General features: G+C 34.5%; 1 protein-coding gene across 2 annotated transcripts in view; it reads left to right on the forward strand.

Moving 5' to 3' along the window:
* The window catches only part of BMP2K (BMP2 inducible kinase), a 125,971-nt gene that overhangs the window by 50,792 nt on the left and 50,071 nt on the right, over window positions 1–25,108 (forward strand). For both annotated transcript variants that reach the window (XM_030877962.2, XM_030877963.2), the window contains exons 2-7: window positions 6,287–6,405; window positions 9,613–9,718; window positions 13,225–13,367; window positions 15,935–16,056; window positions 18,199–18,280; window positions 21,944–22,076. In XM_030877962.2, the coding sequence (XP_030733822.2) occupies window positions 6,287–6,405; window positions 9,613–9,718; window positions 13,225–13,367; window positions 15,935–16,056; window positions 18,199–18,280; window positions 21,944–22,076 (705 nt within the window). The remainder of the gene's footprint in view (window positions 1–6,286; window positions 6,406–9,612; window positions 9,719–13,224; window positions 13,368–15,934; window positions 16,057–18,198; window positions 18,281–21,943; window positions 22,077–25,108) is intronic.

The raw sequence follows: 25,108 nt of genomic DNA on the forward strand, positions 1-25,108 counted from the left end.
ACACACCAGCTCACCAGGCAATTCTGATGCATAGTTATGCTTGGGAATCATTGCTCTAGGGGAATCTCTAAAATATCTCAAAACAAATGCTATATAAATGGTTTATCTTGACCTGTACCCATACTACTTCTGTATCTAGATATATTCTAAGTTTTAGCATTGTCTTTAATTTTTTAATCAAATAAAATTTGAGCAGTTTAAGTAGCACTTTATTAATGCTACTAATTCGTTAATGTTTGCATATGAAATTAATGTTAAATGAGCATCTTTTAAACAAATGCCCTGAATTGTTAGAGCTTTTACTTAAAGTACCTTTCCCAAACATCATCTTTTTCTCTCCTGGTAACCGCCTTGTGAGTGTTTGATTTGATTTCCCCTACATTATATACATGGAAATCCAGATCTATAAGGTGGGAGTTGTACAGTTCCTTATACGTGCAGTTAGAGGATATGGAGACTCCGGAATGAATCTGTACTGATTCTGGACTGTCATCCTAGGAGCTCTTTTCCCCTGTTGTTTATCCCCAATAGTTTACTTTTCCTTTGAGCATTTTGCACTGAACTGGAGTGCTAGTGCCTTATCATTGCTGAGATTGCTGTGTTAGAAGGACTAACAAATTGATAAAAGTGACATTTTAAAAAAAATTTGATCTTGAAACTTCACTGAATTTATTACTTCTAAATAATAGAAGTGTGTGTGTGTGTGTGTGTGTGTAGGTGCGCGTGTGTGTGTGGAGTCTTTAGTGCTTTTTTTGTTTTTGGAATTTTTGAATTTTATTTTTCTATACAGCAGGTTCTTATTAGTAATCAATTTTACACACATCAGTGTGTACATGTCAATCCCAATCTCCCAGTTCATCACACCACCAACCCCAACCCCGCCGCCTTCCCCCTTTGATGTCCATATGTTTGTTCTCTACATCTGTGTCTCAATTTTTGCCCTGCAAACTGGTTCATCTGTACCATTTTTCTAGGTTCCACATATATACGATTAATATACGATATATTTTTTTCTCTTTCTGACTTACTTCACTCCGTATGACAGTCTCTAGATCCATCCACGCCTCTACAAATGACCCAATACCGTTCCTTTTTATGGCTGAGTAATATTCCATTGTATATATGTACCACATCTTCTTTATCCATTCTTCTGTCAATGGGCATTTAGGTTGCTTCCATGACCTGGCCATGGTAAATAGAGCTGCAATGAACACTGGGGTGCATGTGTCTTTTTGAATTATGGTTTTCTCTGGGTATATGCCCAGTAGTGGGATTGCTGGGTCATATGGTAGTTCTATTTTTCGTGTTTTAAGGGACCTCCATACTGTTCTCCATAGTAGATGTATCAATTTACATTCCCACCAACAGTGCAAGAGGGTTCCCTTTTCTCCACACCCTCTCCAGCATTTGTTGTTTGTAGATTTTCTGATGATGCCCATTCTAATTGGTGTGAGGTGATACCTCATTGTAGTTTTGATTTGCATTTCTCTAATAATTAGTGATGTTGAGCAGCTTTTCATGTGCTTCTTGGCCATCTGTATATTGTCTTTGGAGAAATGTCTATTTAGGTTTTCTGCCCAGTTTTGGATTGGGTCTTTTGTTTTTATAATATTGAGCTGCATGAGCTGTTTATATATTTTGGAGATTAATCCTTTGTCCTTTGATTTGTTTGCAAATATTTTCTCCCATTCTGAGGGTTGTCTTTTTTTTTTTTTTTTTTTGCGGCACGTGGGCCTCTCACTGCCGTGGCCTCTCCCGCTGCGGAGCACAGTCTGTGAACGTGCAGGCTCAGCGGCCATGGCTCACGGGCCCAGCTGCTCCGCGGCACGTGGGATTACCCCAGAACGGGGCATGAATCCGCGTCCCCTGCATCGGCAGGTGGACTCCCAACCACTGCGCCACCAGGGAAGCCCTGTCTTTTCGTCTTGTTTATGGTTTCCTTTGCTGTGTAAAAGCTTTTAAGTTTCACTAGGTCCCATTTGTTTATTTTTGTTTTTATTTCCATTTCTCTAGGAGGTGGGTCACAAAAGATCTTGCTGTGATTTATGTCAGAGTGTTCTGCCTATGTTTTCCTCTAAGAGTTTTATAGTATCTGGTCTTACATTTAGGTCTTTAATCCATTTTGAGTTTATTTTTGTGTATGCTGTTAGGGAGTGTTCTAATTTCATTCTTTTACATGTAGCTGTCTAGTTTTCCCAGCACCACTTATTGAAGAGACTGTCTTTTCTCCATTGTATATCCTTGCCTCCTTTGTCATAGATTAGTTGGCCATAGATCCCACTAGATCATGGTATGATCCTTTTAATGTGTTGTTTCATTCTGTTTGCTAGTGTTTTGTTGAGGATTTTTGCATCTATATTCATCAGTGATATTGGTCTGTAATTTTCTTTTTTTGTAGTATCTTTGTCTGGTTTTGGTATCAGGGTGATTGATGGTGGCCTCACAGAATGAGTTTGGGAGGTTCCTTCGTCTGCAATTTTTTGGAAGAGTTTGAGAAGGATGGGTGTTAGCTCTTCTCTAAATGTTTGATAGAATTCACCTGTGAAGGCATCTAGTCCTGGGCTTTTGTTTGTTGGAAGATTTTTAATCACAGTTTCCATTTCATTACTTGTGATTGGTCTGTTCATATTTTCTATTTCTTCCTGGTTCAGTCTTGCAAGGTTATACCTTTCTAAGAATTTGTCCATTTCTTCCAGGTTGTTCAATTTATTGGCATAGAGTTGCTTGTTGTAGTCTTTTAGGATGCTTTGTATGTCTGCAGTGTCTGTTGTAACTTCTCCTTTTTCATTTCTAATTTAATTGATTTGAGTCCTCTTCCTCTTTTTCTTGATGAGTCTGGCTAATGGTTTACCAATTTTGTTTATCTTCTCAAAGAAACAGCTTTTAGTTTTATTGAACTTAGCAATTGTTTTTTTTTGTTTCTATTTCATTTATTTCTGCTCTGAACTTTATGATTTCTTTCCTTCTGCTGACTTTGTGTGTTGTTTGTTCTTCTTTCTCTAGTTCCTTTAGGTGTAATTTTAGATTATTTGAGATATTTCTTGTTTCTTGAGGTAAGCTTCTATAGGTTTAAACTTCCCTCTTAGAACTGCTTTTGCTGCATCCCATAGGTTTTGGATCGTCGTGTTTTCATTGTCATTTGTCTCTAGGTATTTTTGGTTTCATCTTTGATTTCTTCAGTGATCTTATGGTTATTTAGTAACATATTGTTTAGCCTTCATGAGTTTGTGTTTTTTACGTTCTTTTCCCTGTAATTGATTTCTTTTTTTTTTGTTTTTTGCGGTATACGCGGGCCTCTCACTGTTGTGGCTTCTCCTGTTGCGGAGCACAGGCTCCGGACGTGCAGGCTCAGCGACCATGGCTCATGGGCCCAGCCGCTCCGCGGCATGTGGGATCTTCCCGGACTGGGGCACGAACCCGTGTCCCCTGCATCAGCAGGTGGACTCTCAACCACTGCGCCACCAGGGAAACCCCCTGTAATTGATTTCTAATCTCATAGCGTTGTGCTCAGAAAAGATGCTTGATATGATTTCAATTTTCTTAAATTTACTGAGACTTGATTTTTGACCCAAGATGTGATCTATCCTAGAGAATGTTCTGTGCACACTTGAGAAGAAAGTGTAATCTGCTGGTTTTGGATGGAATGTCCTATAAATATCAATTAATTCTGTCTGGTCTATTGTGTCATTTAAAGCTTGTGTTTCCTTATTAATTTTCTGTTTGGATGATCTGTCCATTGGTGTAAGTGAGGTGTTCAAGTTCCCCTCTATTATTGTGTTACTGTCAATTTCCTCTTTTATAGCTGTTAGCAGGTGCCTTGTGTATTGAGTTGCTCCTATGTTGGGTGCATAAATATTTACAATTATATCTTCTTCTTGGATTGATCCCTTGATCATTATGTAGTGTCCTTCTTTGTTTCTTATAATAGTCTTTATTTTAAAGTCTATTTTGTCTGATATGAGAATTGCTACTCCAGCTTTCTTTTGATTTCCATTTGCATGGAATATCTTTTTCCATCCCCTCACTTTCCATCTGTATGTGTCCCTAGGTCTGAAGTGGGTCTCTTGTAGACAGCATATATATGGGTCTTGTTTTTGTATCCATTCAGCAAGCGTGTGCCTTTTGGTTGGAGCATTTAATCCATTCACGTTTAAGATAATTATCGATATGTATGTTCCTATTACCATTTTATTAATTGTTTTGGGGTTGTTTTTGTAGGTCCTTTTCTTCTGCTGTGTTTCCCACTAGAGACGTTCCTTTAGCATTTGTTGTAGAGCTGTTTTTGTGGTGCTGAATTCTCTTAGCTTTTGCTTGTCTGTAAAGCTTTTGATTTCTCCATTGAATCTGAATGAGATCCTTGCTGGGTAGAGTAATCTTGGTTGTAGGTTCTTCCCTTTCATCACTTTAAGTATATCATGCCACTCCCTTCTGGCTTGTAGAGTTTCTGCTGAGAAATCAGCTGTTAACCTTATGGGAGTTCCCTTGTATGTTATTTGTCATTTTTCCCTTGCTGCTTTCAGTAATTTTTCTTTGTCTTTAATTTTTGCCAAGTTGTTTACTGTGTGTCTCAGTGTGTTTCTCCTTGGATTTATCCTGTATGGGACTCTCTGTGCTTCCTGGACTTGGGTGGCTATTTCCTTTCCCATGTTAGGGAAGTTTTCAAGTATAATCTCTTCAAATATTTTATCAGGTCTTTTCTCTCTCTCTTCTCCTTCTGGGGCCCCTGTAATGTGAATGTTGTTGCATTTAATGTTGTCCCAGAGGTCTCTTAGGTTGTCTTCATTTCTTTTCATTCTTTTTTCTTTATTCTGTTCTGCAGCAGTGAATTCCACATTCTGTCTTCCAGGTCACTTATCCGTTCTTCTGCCTCAGTTATTCTGCTATTGATTCCTTCTAGTGTATTTTTCATTTCAATTATTGTATTGTTCATCTCTGTTTGTTTGTTCTTTAATTCTTCTAGATCTTTGTGAAACATTTCTTGCCATCTTGTCGACTTCTGCCTCCATCCTTTTTCTGAGGCTCTGTATCATCTTCACTATCATTATTCTGAATTCTTTTCCTGGAAGGTTGCCTATCTCCACTTCATTTAGTTGTTTTTCTGGGGTTGTATCTTGTTCCTTCATCTGGTACATAGCCCTCAGCCCTTTCATCTTGTCTACCTCTTTGTGATGTTGGTTTTTGTTCCACAGGCTGCAGGATTGTAGTTCTTGCTTCTGCTATCTTCTTGCTTCTGTAGTTTTTCCTGCTTCTATTTTTCTTGCTTCTGCTGTCTTCCCTCTGGTGAATGAGGGTATCGGTAATTTTTTTTGTTTTAAAATTATAATTAAGCTACAAAATATCCTATGCTAAAATGAGTTTTAAAAACTTAAGGTGGAAATCTTTGTTTGTATGTGACAGAAGTAATTGTCCTTTAGAATACCTGGCTATTTGTTTCATATATGATGCTTTCTGGGGTACAGTTAACACACTGTGGCATAAATAATGAGGACATTTATAATCTCACGTGAGAGGTCTGGAAGGCTTGTGTAATTCAGTTGCCAAAGTAATTCAGTGTTTTGGGTCATTTTCTCTCTCATTCTTTTTTCCGTCATGACCACATATGGTTGCCATAGGTCTAAAGAGTATATTCTTATACAACAAAATCCAAAAGCCGGAAGGAAGAGCAGAGCCTCATCATATGAATCTTTTTTTTGTTTTGTTTTGTTTTTTCTGGTTGGAAAATCTTTCCTGCAACCCTCAGCATACTTTTCCTTATGTCCCATATAGCCAAAATTGGTTACATATTCAATCCTAAATCAGCTGCTGACAAGAGGAAATGAGATTCCCATTATTGCCTTAGAACAGTGTTGGTTGATCCCCTGGAACTTTAAGAGGAACCCACCCATCTGATCCCGTTGATGTCTCATATTAAATCACATCAGTGTTTTGTCATCACTAAGATGGAGAGGCTGATGGGTAGGCAATCACTAGTATTTGCCAAACTATAGTGATATAGTTAAGTTGTTAACATTTTCCACGTCCTATATAAGAAATATTCCCACTCAAATGATATTTGTATATTTTAACTTGAGAAGCATGTTATCCTGTATGTGCTACTTCATGATTGGCATAGGAAGCCAATGATTGGGCTGTTAATTTAGTACAATGTGTTAGTTGTTTACTGTTCTTATTTTTGTCTTGTGTACAATCAGTTTATTTCCCTGTGAGATTAAGCTCCTCAGTGCTGTTACAAGATTTTGGCAGGAGCTTCAAATTCTTCTTATTTAGTAGATTCTTGTTCTTCTAGGTGGATTCTCCACAGTTTTCCTGGTGCGGACTCACGGTGGACTCCGCTATGCATTGAAGCGAATGTATGTCAATAACGCGACAGACCTCAACATTTGTAAAAGGGAAATTACAATTATGGTAAGTGAAAGAGTAATTTCTTTTGAAAAATTTGGTGTATTTTCTTTCAGTTTTTCACATAACATTTACCAATCTGTAGGCAAGCTGCTTATTGGCTTGGGCACATCTAGATAACCTTTGAAGTGTACTCTTTATAGCCATACTTAGGGCTAAATAGAAACAACTCCTACCTTTCCTCCCTTCCCTATTACAGTTCAACAGGCAAGCTTCTCTGCTTTCTTTTTTCCTTTTTAAAATAAATTTAAATTATGGAATATTTTGAGAATAGAAGAATGTAGAAAATTAGTGAACACCAGTTTACCCCCTACCCAACTTAAGAATTAAAGGCTTACAGATACAGTTGAAGCCTTCTGTGTATTCCTCTGTAACGTTATCCTTATACTGTTATCCTCATCCAAAAGGAAACCCCTATCCTGAATTTGGTGCTTACGCTTCCCCTGGGTATTTAATACATTCACTTATATGTGTTAGTATTCACAGACCACAGTTAGTTTTGCTTTTCATTTTTAAAATCATGCCGTAAAGTTGATTTGTGTGTGTGTGTGTGTGTGAACTCTGTAGTATTGGTAAGGTATGCTTCAGCAAGGAAAAAATTCTTCTTTAATATTAGGAAAAGTGAAAAATATTTTAATACGCCATTAAAGAAAATTTCAGTTACTCAGTTAACTAGATTAAACATTTCGAGAAAATTACAGAATAAAAATTTCCTTTTTTTCTAGTGTTGCTTATTGTCAGTGCTCTGGGTGGTTTCTTATTCTTGTTCTCCCCTCTTTCTCCTGGTCTTCTCTTCTTTTATTCTCTTCCTCTTCCTCCTCCTCATCTACTGTTTATCAAGTGCTAATATATATATTTAACATTTTTGTTTTATTTAGGTGAAATTCACATACTACACATTTTATAATTCACATTGTAAAATGAACAATTCAGTGGTTTTTAGTACATTCACAGTATTGTGCACAGACTGCCTCTACCTTGTTTTAAAACCTTTTCATCACTCCAAAAGGAAACTCCTGCCCATGAAGCAGTTGCTCCCCATTCCACTCTTGTTCCAGGCCCTGGCAACCACCCGTCTATGTTATGTCTCGATAGATTTACCTCTTCTGGATATTTCATATACATGGGATCAAGCAATATATGACCTTTTGTGTCTGGCTTCTTTCACTTACCATATTTTTAAGGTTCATCCACATTGTAGTACTTATCAGTACTTCATTCCTTTTTATGAGTGAATAATATTCCATTATATATACTATATATGTATCAAAATTTGTTTATGTGTTCATCTATTAATGGACTTTTTTAAAAAACCATGGATAGACATTTGGGCTATTTCTACCTTTTGGCTATTGTGAGTAGTGTTGCTATGAATATGTGTACATATGTATTGTTTATTTTCAGTTCTTTTGGGTATGTATCTAAGAGTGGAATTGCTGGGTCATATGGTAATTCCACATTTAACTTTTTAAGGAACCATTAATTCCACAGCAGTTGAACCATTTTCTGTTCACACCGGCAGTGTTAGGAGGGTTCTAGTTTATCTACTTCCTTGAAAACACTTGTTACTGTCAAGCTTCCCCAGCTGCTAAGAGGGAGATTTTCTTATTTTGTATCAACATCTTTATCAACACACATATTTTGATCCTTTTTGTTTGAAGATAGACACATTTATACAGTATGACTTATCAGAATTCTGCTTTTATTATCCCTATTCCTTAGCTAGACTAGAGTTGATTAGGCTTTGAGACTTGCTGTTTTTCAGGTAAGGCTATTAGTCAAAAGGGTGAAAAGATTTACTCCGAGATAATAGGGAATCTTAGACTAAGTTTTCTAACTTAAGCCCAGATATGGTATTGTACTGTAATTCTTCCTTTCAATAGATTTTGTATAATTTTGAGATATATAAAACATAGCGTCAACCTCAGCAAAACTCAGATCCTATGCTTTTAAATAAGCTATTTTGGGGAGGTGAGCAGTTGTCTTCAAACTGTTTTTTGATGACTAATCCTTCACTATTTATGTTTATTTATGAATTATTCACATGTTCAGCTGCTGTTAGCTAATATCTCAAATTATATTACACACTTAAAACTAGGTTTATTTTAATGATAGTGGATGTAAATTATTTTAAACAGTATTCTTGATAAGAGTTTTTAATTTACAGACAGACCTTATTTAGATCATTATGATTTTTAACCTTATAAATGTTGATGATTGTCAACCTTATAAATGTTAATGATTGTCTTGTACTAGGAGCAAAAGTGTCAGATTTGCCATTTTCTTCTTAGTTTCTTGTACTTGTAATATTAGTGTTATCTTTATGGTTTCTTTACAGAAATCCTTTTTAGCTACTTGTTTATTTTTTTAGGTTATTTAGTTAAAAGTACATACATTCATAAATTCACTTGACTAGGTGGACATAAATTGCAATATGTTGCAGACAAAACAAACAAACGCGAGTGTAATTGTTCATAAATATTAGAGCTTAATTTCTTTATCTTTTTAAGATAAAAATAAGTAAAAGTTCTGGTATTTTATTCTTGAGTCCCAAAGGACTATCTTGTACACTCACTTCTGGAAACTTTTTTTTTTTTAATTTATTTATTTTTGGCTGCGTTGGGTCTTTGTTACTGTGTGAGGGCTTTTCTCTAGTTGCGGAGAGCGGCGGCTACTCTTCGTTGCAGTGCGCAGGCTTCTCATTGCGGCTGCTTCTCTTGTTGTGGAGCATGGGCTCTAGGCACGTGGGCTTCAGTAGTTATGGCACTTGGGCTCAGTAGTTGTGGCTTGCGGGCTCTAGAGATCAGGCTCAGTAGTTGTGGCACATGGGCTTTGTTGCTCTGCGATGTGTGGGATCTTCTTGGACCAGGGCTCGAACCCATGTCCCCGCATTGGCAGGCAGGTTGTTAACAGCTGTGCCACCAGGGAAGCCCTGGAAACTGTTACTTTTGAATGAACCATCTCTTTCTTCCCCATTGAATTGAAAATAAGTATTCATTAACTATTTGCTTGTTAGGAAATGACAGTCACATATAAATAAACTTTCCATTGAAACTGTAGAAACCTTTTTGAAATGTGTCGGATTCTATACTTACACCTAAATCTTACTTTTTGAAATTCTTTAAATATATTAATTTAGACTTCAAATCATTGTTAATGATAGACCTTTAAAATATGTTTGCCAGTTTTTAAAATTTTGTTTATTTTTTACAGAAAGAGCTGTCTGGTCACAAAAATATCGTGGGTTATTTGGACTGTACTGTTAATTCAGTTAGTGATAATGTATGGGAAGTGCTTATCTTAATGGAATATTGTCGAGGTAAGTATTTTTCTGTGGTTGTTTTTTGCTAAAAAAATTTGCCTATAAAAATGGGTTAGTAGGTGTCTTGGTTTCTCTTAGGGCAGCTGTCATCTAATTCTGGGCATTCATTGCAATCTCAGCTTTAATTATTTGCCTAAATAAGGAATGCTGTTAAAAAGTATTTAAAACCTACTCATAGTTGATGCAATGATGATGTGAGCATATGTTAATGGACAATTAGAAAAGTGCTGTTGGGTTTTAAACAGAAAATCTAAAACGTAAAGAACAGTCACCTTTCCTGATGCCTATACATTTCTTTTATAATCCAACCAAGAAGAGCATACTGTGTCCATATTAGTGTTGCAAGATTTTTTTCCAGCACGCTACCATGTTATCTTTGAACATATTAAATATAATAAATTTCAAGGATGCATTTTGATCTATAATTTTTATAAACTTACATTATGTGGTCTTTTGAAAACATCAGAAGATAGAAAACCACATTTTATTTGGATATAATGTGGTGTTTTCAAAGAAATATTTACTTGTATAGTATGCCTAAATTATTATAATAATAATTTTTAGTCCCTGAAAAGTTTTTTGTTTTTTTTTTTTACTTTAATGGTTGTAATGGGGGCAATTAATCCATTTCCTGCAAACTTGCTTTCCCCCCTCCCTCATCAGACTGTATCTGACAGTTTGGATTCTAGGGAGCCCTGGTTTATATATAAATTCTCTTAAGACAGTTATGATTGTTAATTATGGTACCAGGAACTCTTGTCACTTCCTGAAGGTTGGAGGAGAAGGAGGTTGGTGATGATAATGGAGAAAACGTGGTCTCATTTACTCCAGTCTTGTAAGAAGGGGGACGGACAGAGGAAAATGAAATGAATCAATATTATAATATCTATTGTGATATGTTTGTAACTTATTTCCATATATAATGTAAAAAATTAGATATTTTCTTGATTGTTTTTCCTTATTTATATCTCATCTTCTCTACTGTAAAGCATTTGTGATCTCTTTAAGGAGACGATATTGATTTTCTTTACCCTACTTTCCTGAATTCTAGCATTTAAGGTGCCAATTCTTAGCTGGATGAGAGTTGACTAATAGCCCTTCGCTACTTGTAACTTTTCAAAAATAATTGAATTGAGCATAATCATAACCCTGGATGAGTTTCATTGTCATCCAGAAGACATTTTAAAAGGGGAACTACATGAGCTTCAGTTTTTAGGCAAGTGAGTATTTGGGAGCCAATGGTGCAGTCTACTGCAGATAAAATTAAGTATCTTGTTAAAAAAAAGTCATATCAAAATTTAAATGGGGTGGTATAGCATTTTTTTTTTTTTTTTTTTTTTTTGTGGTACGCGGGCCTCTCACTGCCGTGGCCTCTCCCGTTGTGGAGCACAGGCTCCGGACGTGCAGGCCCAGTGGCCCTGGCTCATGGGACCAGCCGCTCTACGGCATGCAGGAGGATCCTTCTGGACCGGGGCATGAACCTGTGTCCCCTGCATCGACAGGCGGACTCTCAACCACTGCGCCACCAGGGAAGCCCAGTATAGCATTTTAAATTAAGTACAGTTGTAATCTCAGAGAGATGAAGATTGTTGAGGCTAGAAAAATGTTGACTTTTTAAATTTTAATAATGAAATCGGGCAGCGTATAAAAGTTCTTGTTTAGGAGATGATAACTGTGAAAAATATGTAAAGATTCGGGAGTTACATGCACCTTATCTTAAAAGACCTTCAGTATACATTGTTTCCTTTCTGAATCTGATTTTAAAATTTTTCATTAGAATAATTTTACTTTAATTTTCAGAAGACTTTGATTTTGAATAATGAAATTTTGTTTGTTTCTGCATTTGAAATGCAGCTCAAATAGAGCTTTTTAGCCTTTTTGGGGGACTGGATTTTGTGTTTCAAGCCCAAAGATCTCTGAAGGGAAGAAAGAAGATCGACTTTTGTTTAAAATTTATTCTACTCATTACAACATTGAAAGTGTGGAAAAGATAGAATGAGTTCAAGGTTATGATTTCTTATCTGTGAAAAGATATTTTAAGAATGTGAATGAACACCAAGAAAGCACTTTTCTTACTGTTTAATTTTTGGATAACATGAGTCAGGGCGTCTGACAAACGAGGATGGAGGAAATTGCTGCCTAGTCAGGTGCCTCAATCTTATATGAGACACTTTGAACAAATTACAACCAAATGGACCTGAGTTTTCTGAAAGTTGAGGATTGATAGGCAAAATAATTTTTTTTCCCCCTGCTTTAAAGTTCTAAGAAAAAACACCTATTTCAGAAAATATATGAGAATGCTGTTTAGACAGTAATAATAGAAGGAACAGGTGTGTATGCACCTTCTTACAGATTACACAGTAGCAGACATTCATTTATTCAGACTTGTTACAGGAAAGTTTCAAGTTAACATAAGCTCGCCTTTTTAAATTTCCAAACTTGATTTCTGTTAGAATGCTGTGAATGAATCATGTATTTACTTGCATTGTTAAAATATAATAATAGTAAACTTTCTCTTAGTAATTAAGAATTGTCATTATTAGATTATCAATTATTGTAGTACATTGTAATATTTAATAATTCTCTCGTGGCTCATTGTTGTGGCTATTTGATTTTAGTAAGTTACTCTGCCCACTATCTCTTAACCTGGTTTAGAGCCTTAGCCCCTTAACCTATCTCTCTTTTTCCACTCTTGTGATTCCTCTATCCCCCAATCAAGGAGATCTTCTAAAAGGTCAGATCAGGAAGTTTCCTTGGTTCTCAAGATAAAAATCTCAAGATAAAATCTTGATTTGTTTGTCTTGTCAGTATCATCTGACTTTACTCTCTTCTCTGCTTTCTAGACCATACCCACAGTGGTTCTCTTTTAGTTATTCAAAATCATTAAGCTGTTCCCCAAACTAGAGGCCTTTGTATATGTCACTTGCTATCACTAGTGTGTTCTCCCAGATCTCTACCAGGTTAATTCCTGATTAACCTTCAGTCTCAACATAAATAATCACTTCCTTAGGCCTTCTCTGGCACTCTCTTCTCCCCATCCTCCTTCACTAATTTAAATTTGGGTTTTTCTCATATTATCCTTATTGTACGTAATTATGATAAATATTTGTGTGATTGTTTATCTCTGCCTTTAGACTATAAATTCCATGATAATAGAGACTTTATCTTTGTTCACCACTGTTTACCCGTGCTAACCGTTTCTTCAAATCTGTGATGCCATCAGTTACAAGGTACACTCTGAATTTGGAGATGTTAAAATATGGCCAATAGCATTAGCAGAACGTCACTTATTTTAAGATGTTTTCACTTCAGAGATGTAAAATGTGAAAAAAAATGTATGTCATTAAATCAACACAATATGGTATAATAAGCATCCTTACATGAAAATTACAAAAAAAGCCAATTCTCCATTACCTGAGACCATAGACATTTCTTAATCTCTTTGTTTGTGGTAGTCTTCATTTATTAAAAATATGTCTTCTCAAAATTACTTTTTTGGTTAGCTGGGCAGGTAGTGAATCAGATGAATAAGAAGCTGCAGACAGGTTTTACAGAACCAGAAGTGTTACAGATATTCTGTGATACCTGTGAAGCTGTTGCAAGGTTGCATCAGTGTAAGACTCCAATAATTCACCGGGATCTGAAGGTATGAACTTTAGTCTACGTATGGATTAATGCCTTTTAAACTTTGGAGTTAAAAATGTTCTTGGATTGTCTTCATATAAACCAGTTTTTATTACTAGCACTGAGATTGGTCTCTCTGTCCCCAGCTACATTCCCTGAGGCCATAAAAGACTGACTATAGAATTGAAATTGTGCTTTTCATGACCCTGAGGGTTGCTAGCACTACTGTAGAGGTAGATTTTGTGCTCCCTACTTTGCTTCTGTTTTACAGAGCAGGCTTCTTTAAAAGGTTTCATATGAACAAAAATATGAACATCACTGACACAGGTTAGATATCCCTCCACACTATTCTTCCCAGTTCAGCACTCCTCCTATTTCTTATAATTCATTTTAAGCATCAGGGTGTTTTCCAGAGATATTGGAGGTGACCGTAAATGGGTCTCTTTACTCATTTATTTATAATTTACTGTAGTTTTAGATAATTTACTATAATTTGGTGGTGATTGCCACTCAAAGGTCACTTTGTCTTACATTTTCATGGAATCTGACCTCTTGTATATGGTACCCACTTGTTAAATTGGAAAAAGTGCCCAAAGGGGATTGAACATTCCTGGTATCATATTGCTTGAGCTATCATTACACATATTGTTTAGAAGCATAGGGGTCCTCTTTGATACCTACAAACACTAAGATTACAAAAATTCCTCTTCCTGAAATGCTTTATGCCCAGATATCCCATGGCTAATCTTTCCCCCACTTCAAATCTGCTCAGATTCACTTTCTCAGTGAGTCCTGTCCTTGCACCACCTTATTTATAATTACAACCTAACCTTTCCATACTCTACTTGTTCTGCCTTTTATTATCACTTGTCACTTTCTCGGATACTATAAAATTTGCTTATGTATTATGTCTGTTGGTTATTTTCTGTCCTCTCCCACTACACTGTAAGCTTCCTGTGGGCAGGGATTTTTCTCTTTCGTACTGATGTATCCAAGCATTTAGAACAGTGCCTGGCACATAGCAGGGTCTCAATAAATATTTAATGAATGAATGAATCCCAATTCTGATTATACAATTCTGATTATACTTATTATACTTATATACTTTGTATACTTATACAAAGTATACAAAGTATACAAAGTATACTTTGTATACTTATTATACAAAATTTATGAAAAGTGATAATAAAATGCTCTTAAGATACAAGAGAATAGAAGATGTCACTTAGAATATAGGTTGTTAACCATGAAAGCATCATCCAGGGAAACCTGTGCTGAAAGGATACAAGTCAAGGCAAGATTGAAATACTTGACTACAGACCTCTGTCCCTTAATTTTGATAACCAGTATAGTTCATTTCAGTTCTCTTGAATATGCAGCTTTTACATTTTACCCAATAATTTGGTCTGACTTTTTTGCACTGTTATAGCTCATTAACTTCTTAAATGTAAAGGTGATGTTTTCAGCTGAGTCCTCTTGATTTTAAAACAAAAAAGACATTGAACTGCATAATTTTATATAGACCATATTTCATATACTTAGTTCTTTTTACATGTGTAAATTTATGCAATCCTGTTTGTTTTAAGTAAGTTTCTTTTTTTTAAGTAGATTTCTTATATAAATATTTTGTGCAAATATTGAATACTTTTAAAAGTAGAGTAAAATGAAATATAGAAGAAAAATTGTAAAGAAACTGTAATGTGAGTATTTTGGTAGAGTGGAGAGAAATTAAATTACTCATTTAAAACTGTATCATAAAAATAAAAACTATTGTGTAAAAATGTTAATAATAGTATCATTTATTGTGTGCTTACCTTATTTCAGTCACTATTCTAAGCCCTTTACATGTTTTAATTCTTTCAGTTTTTACAACAGTCCCCTGTAATAGATATTATTATTTTCCCCATTTTATAGATAAGGAGACTAAAGCACAAGAGTGGTTAAGCAAGTTGTCCAAGGGTACATATGCTAATAAGTAGCAGAGCTGGGCTGTGAACCCACATTCTCCTGTTTTAGAAACTGTGCGCATAATTTCATTTAAGTTACTACAACTCTGATCTCTAAGTTAAGGCATAAAGTAAAATCTGTGTTTTTCAGTGTAGTATTTTAGATAAAAATGGAATTAGGAGTCAATCAAAGGTAGAATTGTAATGTTTTTTGTTACCTTTCTATAGGTAAGCTAAGTGTCAGAAAAGGAGAAAAATGGAGGCATAGTATAGACTCTGACTGCTACTAGTTCTTCTCTTCCGTAGAAGCAGTTTTTGAGAGGACTTAGGGTTCCTTGGCCCTTAGCAGAAATCATCCTGGGATGGGAGAAGCACTTTTCTGTTCTTAGTGAGAGAAGCAGTAGATAAAGTAAAGTATATTTTTGTTCTGAATCATTTGTCCTTGCTCACAATTTGAGGTATCCTCTCTCTCTCTCTCTCTCTTTCTTTCTTTCACTCTCTGTCTCTCTCTGTCTCTGTCTCTCTGTCTCTGTCTCTGTCTCTCTCTATATATTATATATCAGTGTTTAACTGTGTAAAAACATTGTTATAAAAATATAATTTTCACCTTGAAAATACTGTTAATTGCTTTTCTTTTCTGAAGGTGGAAAATATTTTGTTGAATGATGGTGGAAACTATGTACTTTGTGACTTTGGCAGTGCCACAAATAAATTTCTTAATCCTCAGAAAGATGGAGTTAATATAGTAGAAGAAGAAATTAAAAAGTAAGTGTTATCTTTATTGTGTTTTGTCTCATGGGAATTTTAGTTAACTTGAGTCTGTGACCAGCTCTGCTAATATAAATTTTAGGTATTCCATTAATAGATTTCTTTAAGATATTTCTGAGCTATAGACATTGATTAGTTTATGTCTCATCTAGTTCAATAGGAAATACATTTTATGATGGAAACAAAAGTTTCATTTGCATTGTAAACAAATTTATCAAGAAGTTTGTTAAATAAGCTATAGTAATTAGTGGAATCATTAAAGGGGGTTTGAAGTTATTGCTGAATTCAGTTAAACATCTTTGTTTTTATTGATACTGAGGATTTGTGCTTGTTAGGAAAAAATTAAATTATTTGAAAACATTAAACTTTTACTTCATATTTAATGTTAAGAAGATTGACCTAGTAATGCATTGAAAACTATGTGGAAAACTTGTTACTTTATAATATTGTATTGGAAAACTTTCTGGTAGAAATGTAACTCGTATCTGCCTTACGTTTTCTTAATCTTGTACTTTCCATGGTTGCTAGAGTACTATTAGAAGGACCGTTCCCTGACTTCTGTTTTCTAGTTTTAGAAAATAGTACTGCTTGTAAATCTTAGGTTATCTTAATAAAATGATACAGAATGCAGAAAGATCTGTCAGAATAGAAATTTCTAAGTAGCTGCCTTTTCTAAGTTGCTTTTCTTCACTTCCTTACAAATTCTCAGTTGTTTAAGGCTGCCTAGGAGCTTTCGTTTGAACTGCAACATATATTTTGAGATAGCTCAAGTAGAGCTGATCTTACTCTGGACCATTTGTATAAAACTATGGTTTTCTAGACTTACATATTTCTACTCAGGAAACAGCCTATGATGATTATGTTAGATTCCATAAAAACAAACTCCTTAGTAAACATATAAATGTCCTGAAGAAACAGAACAATGAATTATTGAATTAGCTTCTTGTGGATATATGCATATACATATAATTTTAAAAGATTGGGTTGTGATGTATAATGACAGCTGCAGAATTCTGCTCAAGCATCTTTGACTTGCTGGAAGTTTCATTTCTTGCTGTTAAGATCTGAAGTATAGTTAAGGTTCAGCAGAATTGTACACTAGTGATGAATGTAATAAGCTCATGGGTTCTTGTGCTTTGTGGCTCAGTTGAGTTAATGATCTAACCATTTATTCAGTTAACAGGTAATTATTCAGGGCCTACAATGTAGTGGACACTGTTGTTGGTATACAGTATAGCAGTGAACAAAAAAAAAAAAAGTCCCATCCTCATGTAGTTTATATTCTGGTTTCTTAGATCACTCCTCTGTAGTAGTATCATCAGAATGTATCACCCAGTCAGGGTAATTTGGAAAAAGTAACATGGTAGAATATTGAGCTTTAAGATAATTCATGTAAAATAAAACATAAAAACACTGAAAATGAATCTTAAATTATGCCATACTATAGGAATTCCTTTGATATTCTAATAATTTCTGCACTACTTTATTCTGTTCATTGAGCACTACTTTATTCTGTTCATAATGGATTTGGAGTTTTTATACTGGTAAATATTTATTCACAGTATCTTAATTCCAGATTGCTTATGCTGACAGTTTTAGAACTGTACTTAATTAGTATAAGTATTGATAGTTAATTATGGCAACGAGATTACTCTTAAAACAACAATTATAAAAACAAACGTAAAGGAGATTTACTACCATGTGCAAGGAATTATGTTAGAGTCCATAAAAACAAGCTGCTTAATAAACATAGAAATTAATTTTTTGAGAGGGTGGAAGCTTTACTTTTAAATTAATAGACTAAAATATTTTGATAAGGATATTTTCATAGTCAAATTGTATTATTTCCTATAAGAAATTCAAGGAAAACTACATTTCCCATACATCACCTTTATTTAAAATTTTTCTATTAAAAATTGTTTTTATCATTATAGATGCAATTGCACTTGTTGAATAAAAATGTGTATAGATGCTTTGTATTGTTTAATCCTTGATGGACTTTTAATGAGCTTTTAAAATAGTATTATTTCTTGATAATGTTATCGAACCTAAAAGTTTTTCGTAGTATTTTATGTAGAAACAATGTAGTATCTGTCTTTTTTTTTATATCTCCACTCCATTTTACTTATTTACTGCCAGGTATACAACTCTGTCATACAGAGCCCCTGAAATGATCAACCTTTATGGAGGGAAACCTATCACCACCAAGGCTGATATCTGGGTAAGGCCAAGAAAGGCTGACATTTTCACTAACCAAATTAACAAAATCTGATTACTTTCCCCCTGTCCTCCGCAAGGTATTTCCTAATAAGTAGCAGAGAGTGGTGGACAGTAAAGCTTCTTCTTCAGAAGAAAAATATTAGCACATATTACCTTCTTGATCCTGAGATGGAAAGCTTAGGTATAAAAAGGCAAATAAAGGATTTCCATATAATGTAACTTTTTATCACAGTATTTTTTAGAATTTAAATCATATGTGATTGTTAACAATTTTTTTTGATTTGAGTGCAATTTTGGTTGATCACAGTATGGAAAAGCTAGACCTAATTCTTACGTAATATTGTTGATAATTTTCTGGAGTATTTTAGGATCTTTTTAGTGGAAACTAACGAGTAAAACTTTTTAAAAATTATAAACATACCATTGACTAACCTGTATATATTTAGGTTCTTTATCATTTAGCATCTATATCTGGATTGAATTATTGAGATATATCATGTTTCTATAGAGTTGAACTTTACGTTAGAGTGCCCGCACTTCTTTAGAACTTATTTCAGAAGTAAAATATGTTTGGGCTATATTTAATAAACTAGCAGGAAATTCTATTTTAGATGTGAACTCATTTAAATTTATCACGTATTTAGCCACATCTACCACTAGTGGCTATGTTAGGGATGGAGGAAAAATACTCCTTTGGAAGTAGTTCTAGAATTTCCAAGAAAAGTCATATTTATTTTGTTTTAAAACGTAATGTTTAGAAAGTAGTCGAGTGTAACGTGTGAACCCAAATGAATATCTTCTTGGTGCCCCTCTCCTGGCCTTCTCTTATAGGGGTTGGGATACCAGATATTCTTGCAAGATAATAATAAAAAAAAGAGTATCTATGATTGGTTTTCCTTTGTGTACATAATATACACTCTTTGACCGGTGGTTCTTAAATCTCGTGGTAGTTGACTTTTTAACCATATACATAATTTAATCAAACCATGAATAGGTTTGATTTAGGTAATTTGATACTGCTTACAGATCACCAGCTTGTGTGACTCAAATTCCGTTGCTCTTCTCAGCGTTAACATTTGACTCATTAAATGGTTTATAGTAAATGGCTTGCAGTATAATGTAGAAAGCAAATTCAGCTGGATCTTAATTTATAAAATGAAAGTATTAATTAGAGGAGGTGATTGTGGAAGTCTTTCCTGGCCTAATTTTGTGACTGATGTTGAAATCCACATTACCTAAAAGCGTATTTCAACAGCAGAGGAAACAACAGACATTATAGCTTGACTGCTGTTTTGAAATCATCAAGGGTTGATTAAAAAAAAAAAAAAGTCTCTAAGAACTTGATTGCAGCCCAATATCTTAACAAAAAGGAGGGAATCTTTTTTTGTTGTTTTCATTTTTCACCAGGCTTCGAATGCATGCCAGGCAGCATACTAAATTGTCAGTGATAAGTTTAAAATTTATACCATTTACAGGTTAGTATATGGGACAGTATTTCTATAATAGATAACTTGGTATAGCTGTGGGATGACAAATAGATACTCAAAGATAAAAAAGAAGCCAGAAAAGTAATCAGAAAACAGAATCTGTGTTTATATGCTTGACAGAGTTTTAATTTCCGTGATGCCATTTTAATGCTTGTCTTAGCTCAGATGAAATGCTACACGTCTTAGGTGTGAATTCAAGAATATCCAGAAAAAAAATATTGCTGATTCAGAGGGTTATGATATTGAGGTTAAAGTATTCATTTAGCATATATATTTTGGGAAAAAAATTTTTGTTTTGAAGTTTTCATTGTAGGTTATTTTTATCCTGAGAACTAGGATGCTGATTTTATTGACCAGTAGGAAATTCAGTGACAGATGCTTCATGTTACCTTTTAACGAGGAAAATTAAAGACGGTGATACTCAGCCTTCAAAATAAGGTCATTCGTTCCCTCCTGTTTCTTCAACAGTTCTCATTGTATCAAATGGATAAAGAGGGAAATGCCTTTGGTGTGAAAAAAAATTAGGACACCTCACTGTGCTCACACTCTGTAAAGCAAGAGTATTTTAGATTTATGTTTTTTAAGTACACTGGTGTTGCTATCTAAAATTGTTATCTGGGAACTCCCACAACAAAAGATACGTTATTAAAGGTTTGATTGACAAGATAAAACTGGCTAAAATGCAGATCTTGTTGGCCTAACTATCATTTGGGCAGAAGAAATGTGTAATTTAATGCAGATATTACACAATTAATAATATACTTTTTAGTGCTTTTAAGGAACGCTTACGCTCAATCTGTTGCATAAAAGCTGAAAATATCTTCCTTACAGAAAAAAAGCATTGTAAATTTTTTTAAAGCCACATTGAACTGGTTATTTCTATTCAGAATCTTAATACTTTTGTTAGTCATATGGTAAATAATCTAGTAATGTTTTTGTACTAATATATTGAAATTTCTAGAGTATTTAAACTTTTTTCATTGGAAGACTGTTATAGTATTGAAAATAATGTGTTGTAAGTTAATATTGTTGAACTCAGAAAGGTATTTCTGTATACTGTGATCTTCATAGTAGTTATAAAGCTAGTGTATTTGTTAATTGGGTTTGCTAAGTTGCTGCGTGGAGAAAATCCAACGAAGGAAAGCTGATTTGCTAATTTTTAGATAGGCCAAATTTCAGTTATTGCTGATGTAATTGTATAGTTACTACTGGGTAATTTTATACAATCAATTTAGAATTAGAATCACCCCTTACACTCATAAGGCTTATAGGTGACACTTCCTGTGACAGCATAATGATTTCTTGAGCAGAAAATCACATTTTATTACTGTGTCTCAGGTGTGAGCTGTTGGCAGTTTAGCTAAAAATTTCCTGTGCTACTTTTCCAGATGCAATTTGTGTTTTAGGGTGTTTTGTCTTCATTGTCAGCAAGTAGATTTATTGGTGCTATGATGTCTGTGAATCCATGCAAGTGAAGCAGACAGAGCCCTTCCTTTTTGAATTTTATATAGATTACCCAGGTGCAAATATGACTAGCGTAATATAGAATTAAAGTTGTAGGATTATATATAGAAGTAGAGAACGAATTTTTATATTATGTGCTCAGTGAATAATATATTATGAAATAATGACGTGCTCAGTGAAATCAGTGAAAATCAGGGAATAATCAGTATTGATGGTTGTATGCTAAGTTTAACTGTGCTGGTTAACTCGTACTTGGAATTTTAAAACAGATATTATAGTGAATTTTTAAAGAATTCTGCTCGGAGGAGCCTTGTGCTTACATCGTTGGTTGTTATATGCTAGTTATGTACTAAATATATATTTTCCTTGTGAAAGAAATAAAAGTGTAATTTTTCTCCCGAAGGGAACCAGCCACTTATAATTTTAGTTATATCATTCATGATCTAGAGTTCCATGATAACATTAATTCAGCCAGCTAGCCACAGATGTGATAGAAAAATATGGTAATGATGCAGTTAAATGCCTTTTTAAAAATTAAGTGCATTAATTTGTTTAAGTTGTAATTTGTGAAAAGATTGATCCAGTATAGAAACATTAGGCTTTTATTTTTTTTAATAACATATTTAGTTCTTGGTTTGTGGCTACTTTTTTTTTGTCTTGTGGTTAAGTTGATACTTGAGCTCTGATGATATTCATGCTTCTTTGTTTTACAGGCCCTGGGATGTTTGCTGTATAAACTTTGTTTCTTCACTCTTCCTTTTGGTGAGAGTCAGGTTGCTATCTGTGATGGCAGCTTCACCATCCCAGACAATTCCCGTTACTCCCATAACATACATTGTTTAATAAGTAAGTATTTGGAAAATTTATTTAAAAAATTATAAGATAACCGTACTTAGGGCCTGCTGTTTCCATTCCTTTACCTAAACCTAGTCTTTTAATTTCATGTATTATAATTTTATGAAACTATAGTCAAGAAATACATTGAAAAAGATGTTTATAAGACTTCTATAGGAATGAAAGCAGATTAATTAATGATTAGTACATGGATATTTTTAAGCTCTAGATAAGGTTTTATAAAACATAGAGATTATATAATTAAGGAAACTGGAATTTCTGGAAAAACTTACAGCGTAACATTTAATTATTCAGTCTGAACTTTTGAAATCCAAATATCCAGACCTGTTGCTTCTTTAGATCACAGTATTGCCAATCTTAGATAGTAGTTTATTTGGCCACTCTTTTTAATATTCCTTATTGATTATAAAATTAGAAAGCAACCTAAGTGTATGTCAGAAGGAGAAATCCTGTGGGCCTTTGATTCCAAAAGAATACCTCAGTTTTCATTACAGCCTCTTTTAAGAATTTTTTCTTCCTTTTTGACAGGTACTGTAATTTAATATTTTATATACGCACATGGTACAATTTTCTGAAAAAGATGATTTGGGGGAGGAGGAGGATCATCATATAAAATATGTTAGGAAGTTGCAGTATTTAAACAGCACTGCCCTGCACTGTTTCAATTAAAGTGTTTCTAGCATTTCTACTCTGTTTTTTTCCATTTTAAACATCCTCTGTCATAGCCTCCAGCCACTGAGATCAGTGCAGTAGAAAAGAGGGTCAATGTAAATATATTTGAGTTTTGTATAATAAAGATAGCAGTTCAACTCAGTGGGGAAAAACAGATGGAAATACAAAACTTTATTATCCACTTGTGGATGAAAAATCAGACTGGATCTCTACTTCAAACATTATGCTAAAATTTCAGATAAATCAAAGACCTAAATGCAAAAAATAAAACATAAATGTACTTGAAGAAAATAGGTCTGAATTTATTTATAACACTGGAGTAGATAATGTGTAAACTAGGCTTTTAATCTCAGGAAATAGAAAAGATGAATCCATTGACATATAAATTTAAACCATTAAAAATTCCCCCAAACCATGAACCCAAGCATAAAGTCAAATGGTAAACTGGAAAAAAAATTTATTACACACTTGACAATTGGCTAACTTTTGTAATTTATGTTACACATTTGACAATTGGCTAACTCATGTAACTCAAAAAGAAAAGGGCAAACACTCCAGAAGAAAAATAATCAAAAGAAAATGGAGGATAGGGAGGGTGGGAGGGAGGGAGACACAAGAGGGAAGAGACATGGGAACATATGTATATGTATAACTGATTCACTTTGTTATAAAGCAGAAACTAACACACCATTGTAAAGCAATTATACTCCAATAAAGATGTAAAAAAAAAAAAAGAACCTTACATTCTAGAGCAAGGGTCAGCAAACTTTTTCTGTAAAAGGCCAGACAGTCAGTAAATAGCTAAGCTTTGCAGACCATAGAGTCTCTGTTACAATGACTCAACTCTGCTGTTTTACTGAAAGCAGTCACAGACAATATGTAAATGAATGAGTGTGGTCATGTTCCAATGAAATTTTAATTACAAGAACAGGCAGCAGGAAGAGTGTAGGGTCTAATAGGCCATCAAAAGGACCATGGCTTTAATTATGAGATGAGGGGGCCACTGAGCTCTTTGGGTAGAAGAGTAACATTATTTTTGTGAAAAAGCATCATTGTGAAAAAGCATCATTATTAAAAAGGATCATTTCAGCTACTATGTGAAGAGTAGTCAGTAGAGGGGTAAGGAGGCAAGAAGATGGGAAAGGTATAAGCTCAGCGAGACGTTCAGAAGTTACTCCAAGAAAACAAGAGTGAGATGAATTTGTCTTGCACCAGGATAGTAGCAGTGATGGGGGCAAGATGTCGTCTAATTCTGATTATATTTACAAGATATAGTCATCATGATTTGCTAGTGGATTGGATGGGAGGGTGAAAGAGGAAGAGAGGCAAGGATGACTCCAAGGTTTTATGACCTGAGTGAGGAGAAGAATGGAGGTGCCTTTACCGTGATTGGGAAATACATGTGGGACGAGCCAGTTTTGGAAGGAAAATCAGTTTAGTTTTGGACATATTAAGCTCAAGGTGACCATTATATACTAAAGTGGAGATATTAAACAGGCTATCAGTTATATGACTCTGGAGTTCAGGAAAGAAGTTGTGGTTGATATAAATTTAGGTCTTAAGTTAGATAGTATTTAAAACCATGAGACAGGAAGAGGTCACCTTAAGTGCACGTATATAAACAAAAGAAGTTTATAATACAAACCCTGAGTTACTCCAATATTTGGAGGAACCAACAAAGGACACTCAGAAGTAGCAGAAAGAGAGGAAGAAAACCTAAAGAGAGTGGTATCCCCAAAACTAAGTGAAACCAGGCTTTAAGAACAACTGCTTCAAATACTAACAATAGGTCAAGTAAAACGAGGACTGAAAGCTGACCACTGGATCAACAACAGAGAAGTCATCAGTGACTCTTAACAAGAACTGTTTCAATGAAGTGCTGGGGACCAAAGTCTAAGTGGAATGAGTTCAAAAGAGAATATAAATTTCAGAGTCGAGTCATTAAGTATGCACGACTCTTTCCTATAGGAGGATGTGGTGCCAAAGGAGTTTGTTTGTTTAGATGGGAGATTTTATAGCATGTTTGTTTGCTGATAGGAACATACTGTATTCCAAAATGACTAACTATATAGTTACACTATGGATTAAAATCACAGCCCTGAACTATCACACAATGTTATCCTGAGAAAGATAAAAAAAAAAAAAAAAAGAAAGAAAAGAAAACGGAGCCTAAAAGGATATCTAGCTTTACTTTGCAAACTTATTTAAAGCATGATCTTTTTGTTTCTTTAATGTGGATTTGCTCATACATGTTGGAAATCAGAGAATTATGTCAGTTGAACACAAAAATTACATTGCTTCACATGGAATGCTTTTCCTAGGCGAGGGGAGGCAGGGCAGCGGTGGGGGAG

This window comes from Globicephala melas, chromosome 5, assembly GCF_963455315.2.
Source record: "Globicephala melas chromosome 5, mGloMel1.2, whole genome shotgun sequence".
NCBI classification, from domain to species: domain Eukaryota; kingdom Metazoa; phylum Chordata; class Mammalia; order Artiodactyla; family Delphinidae; genus Globicephala; species Globicephala melas.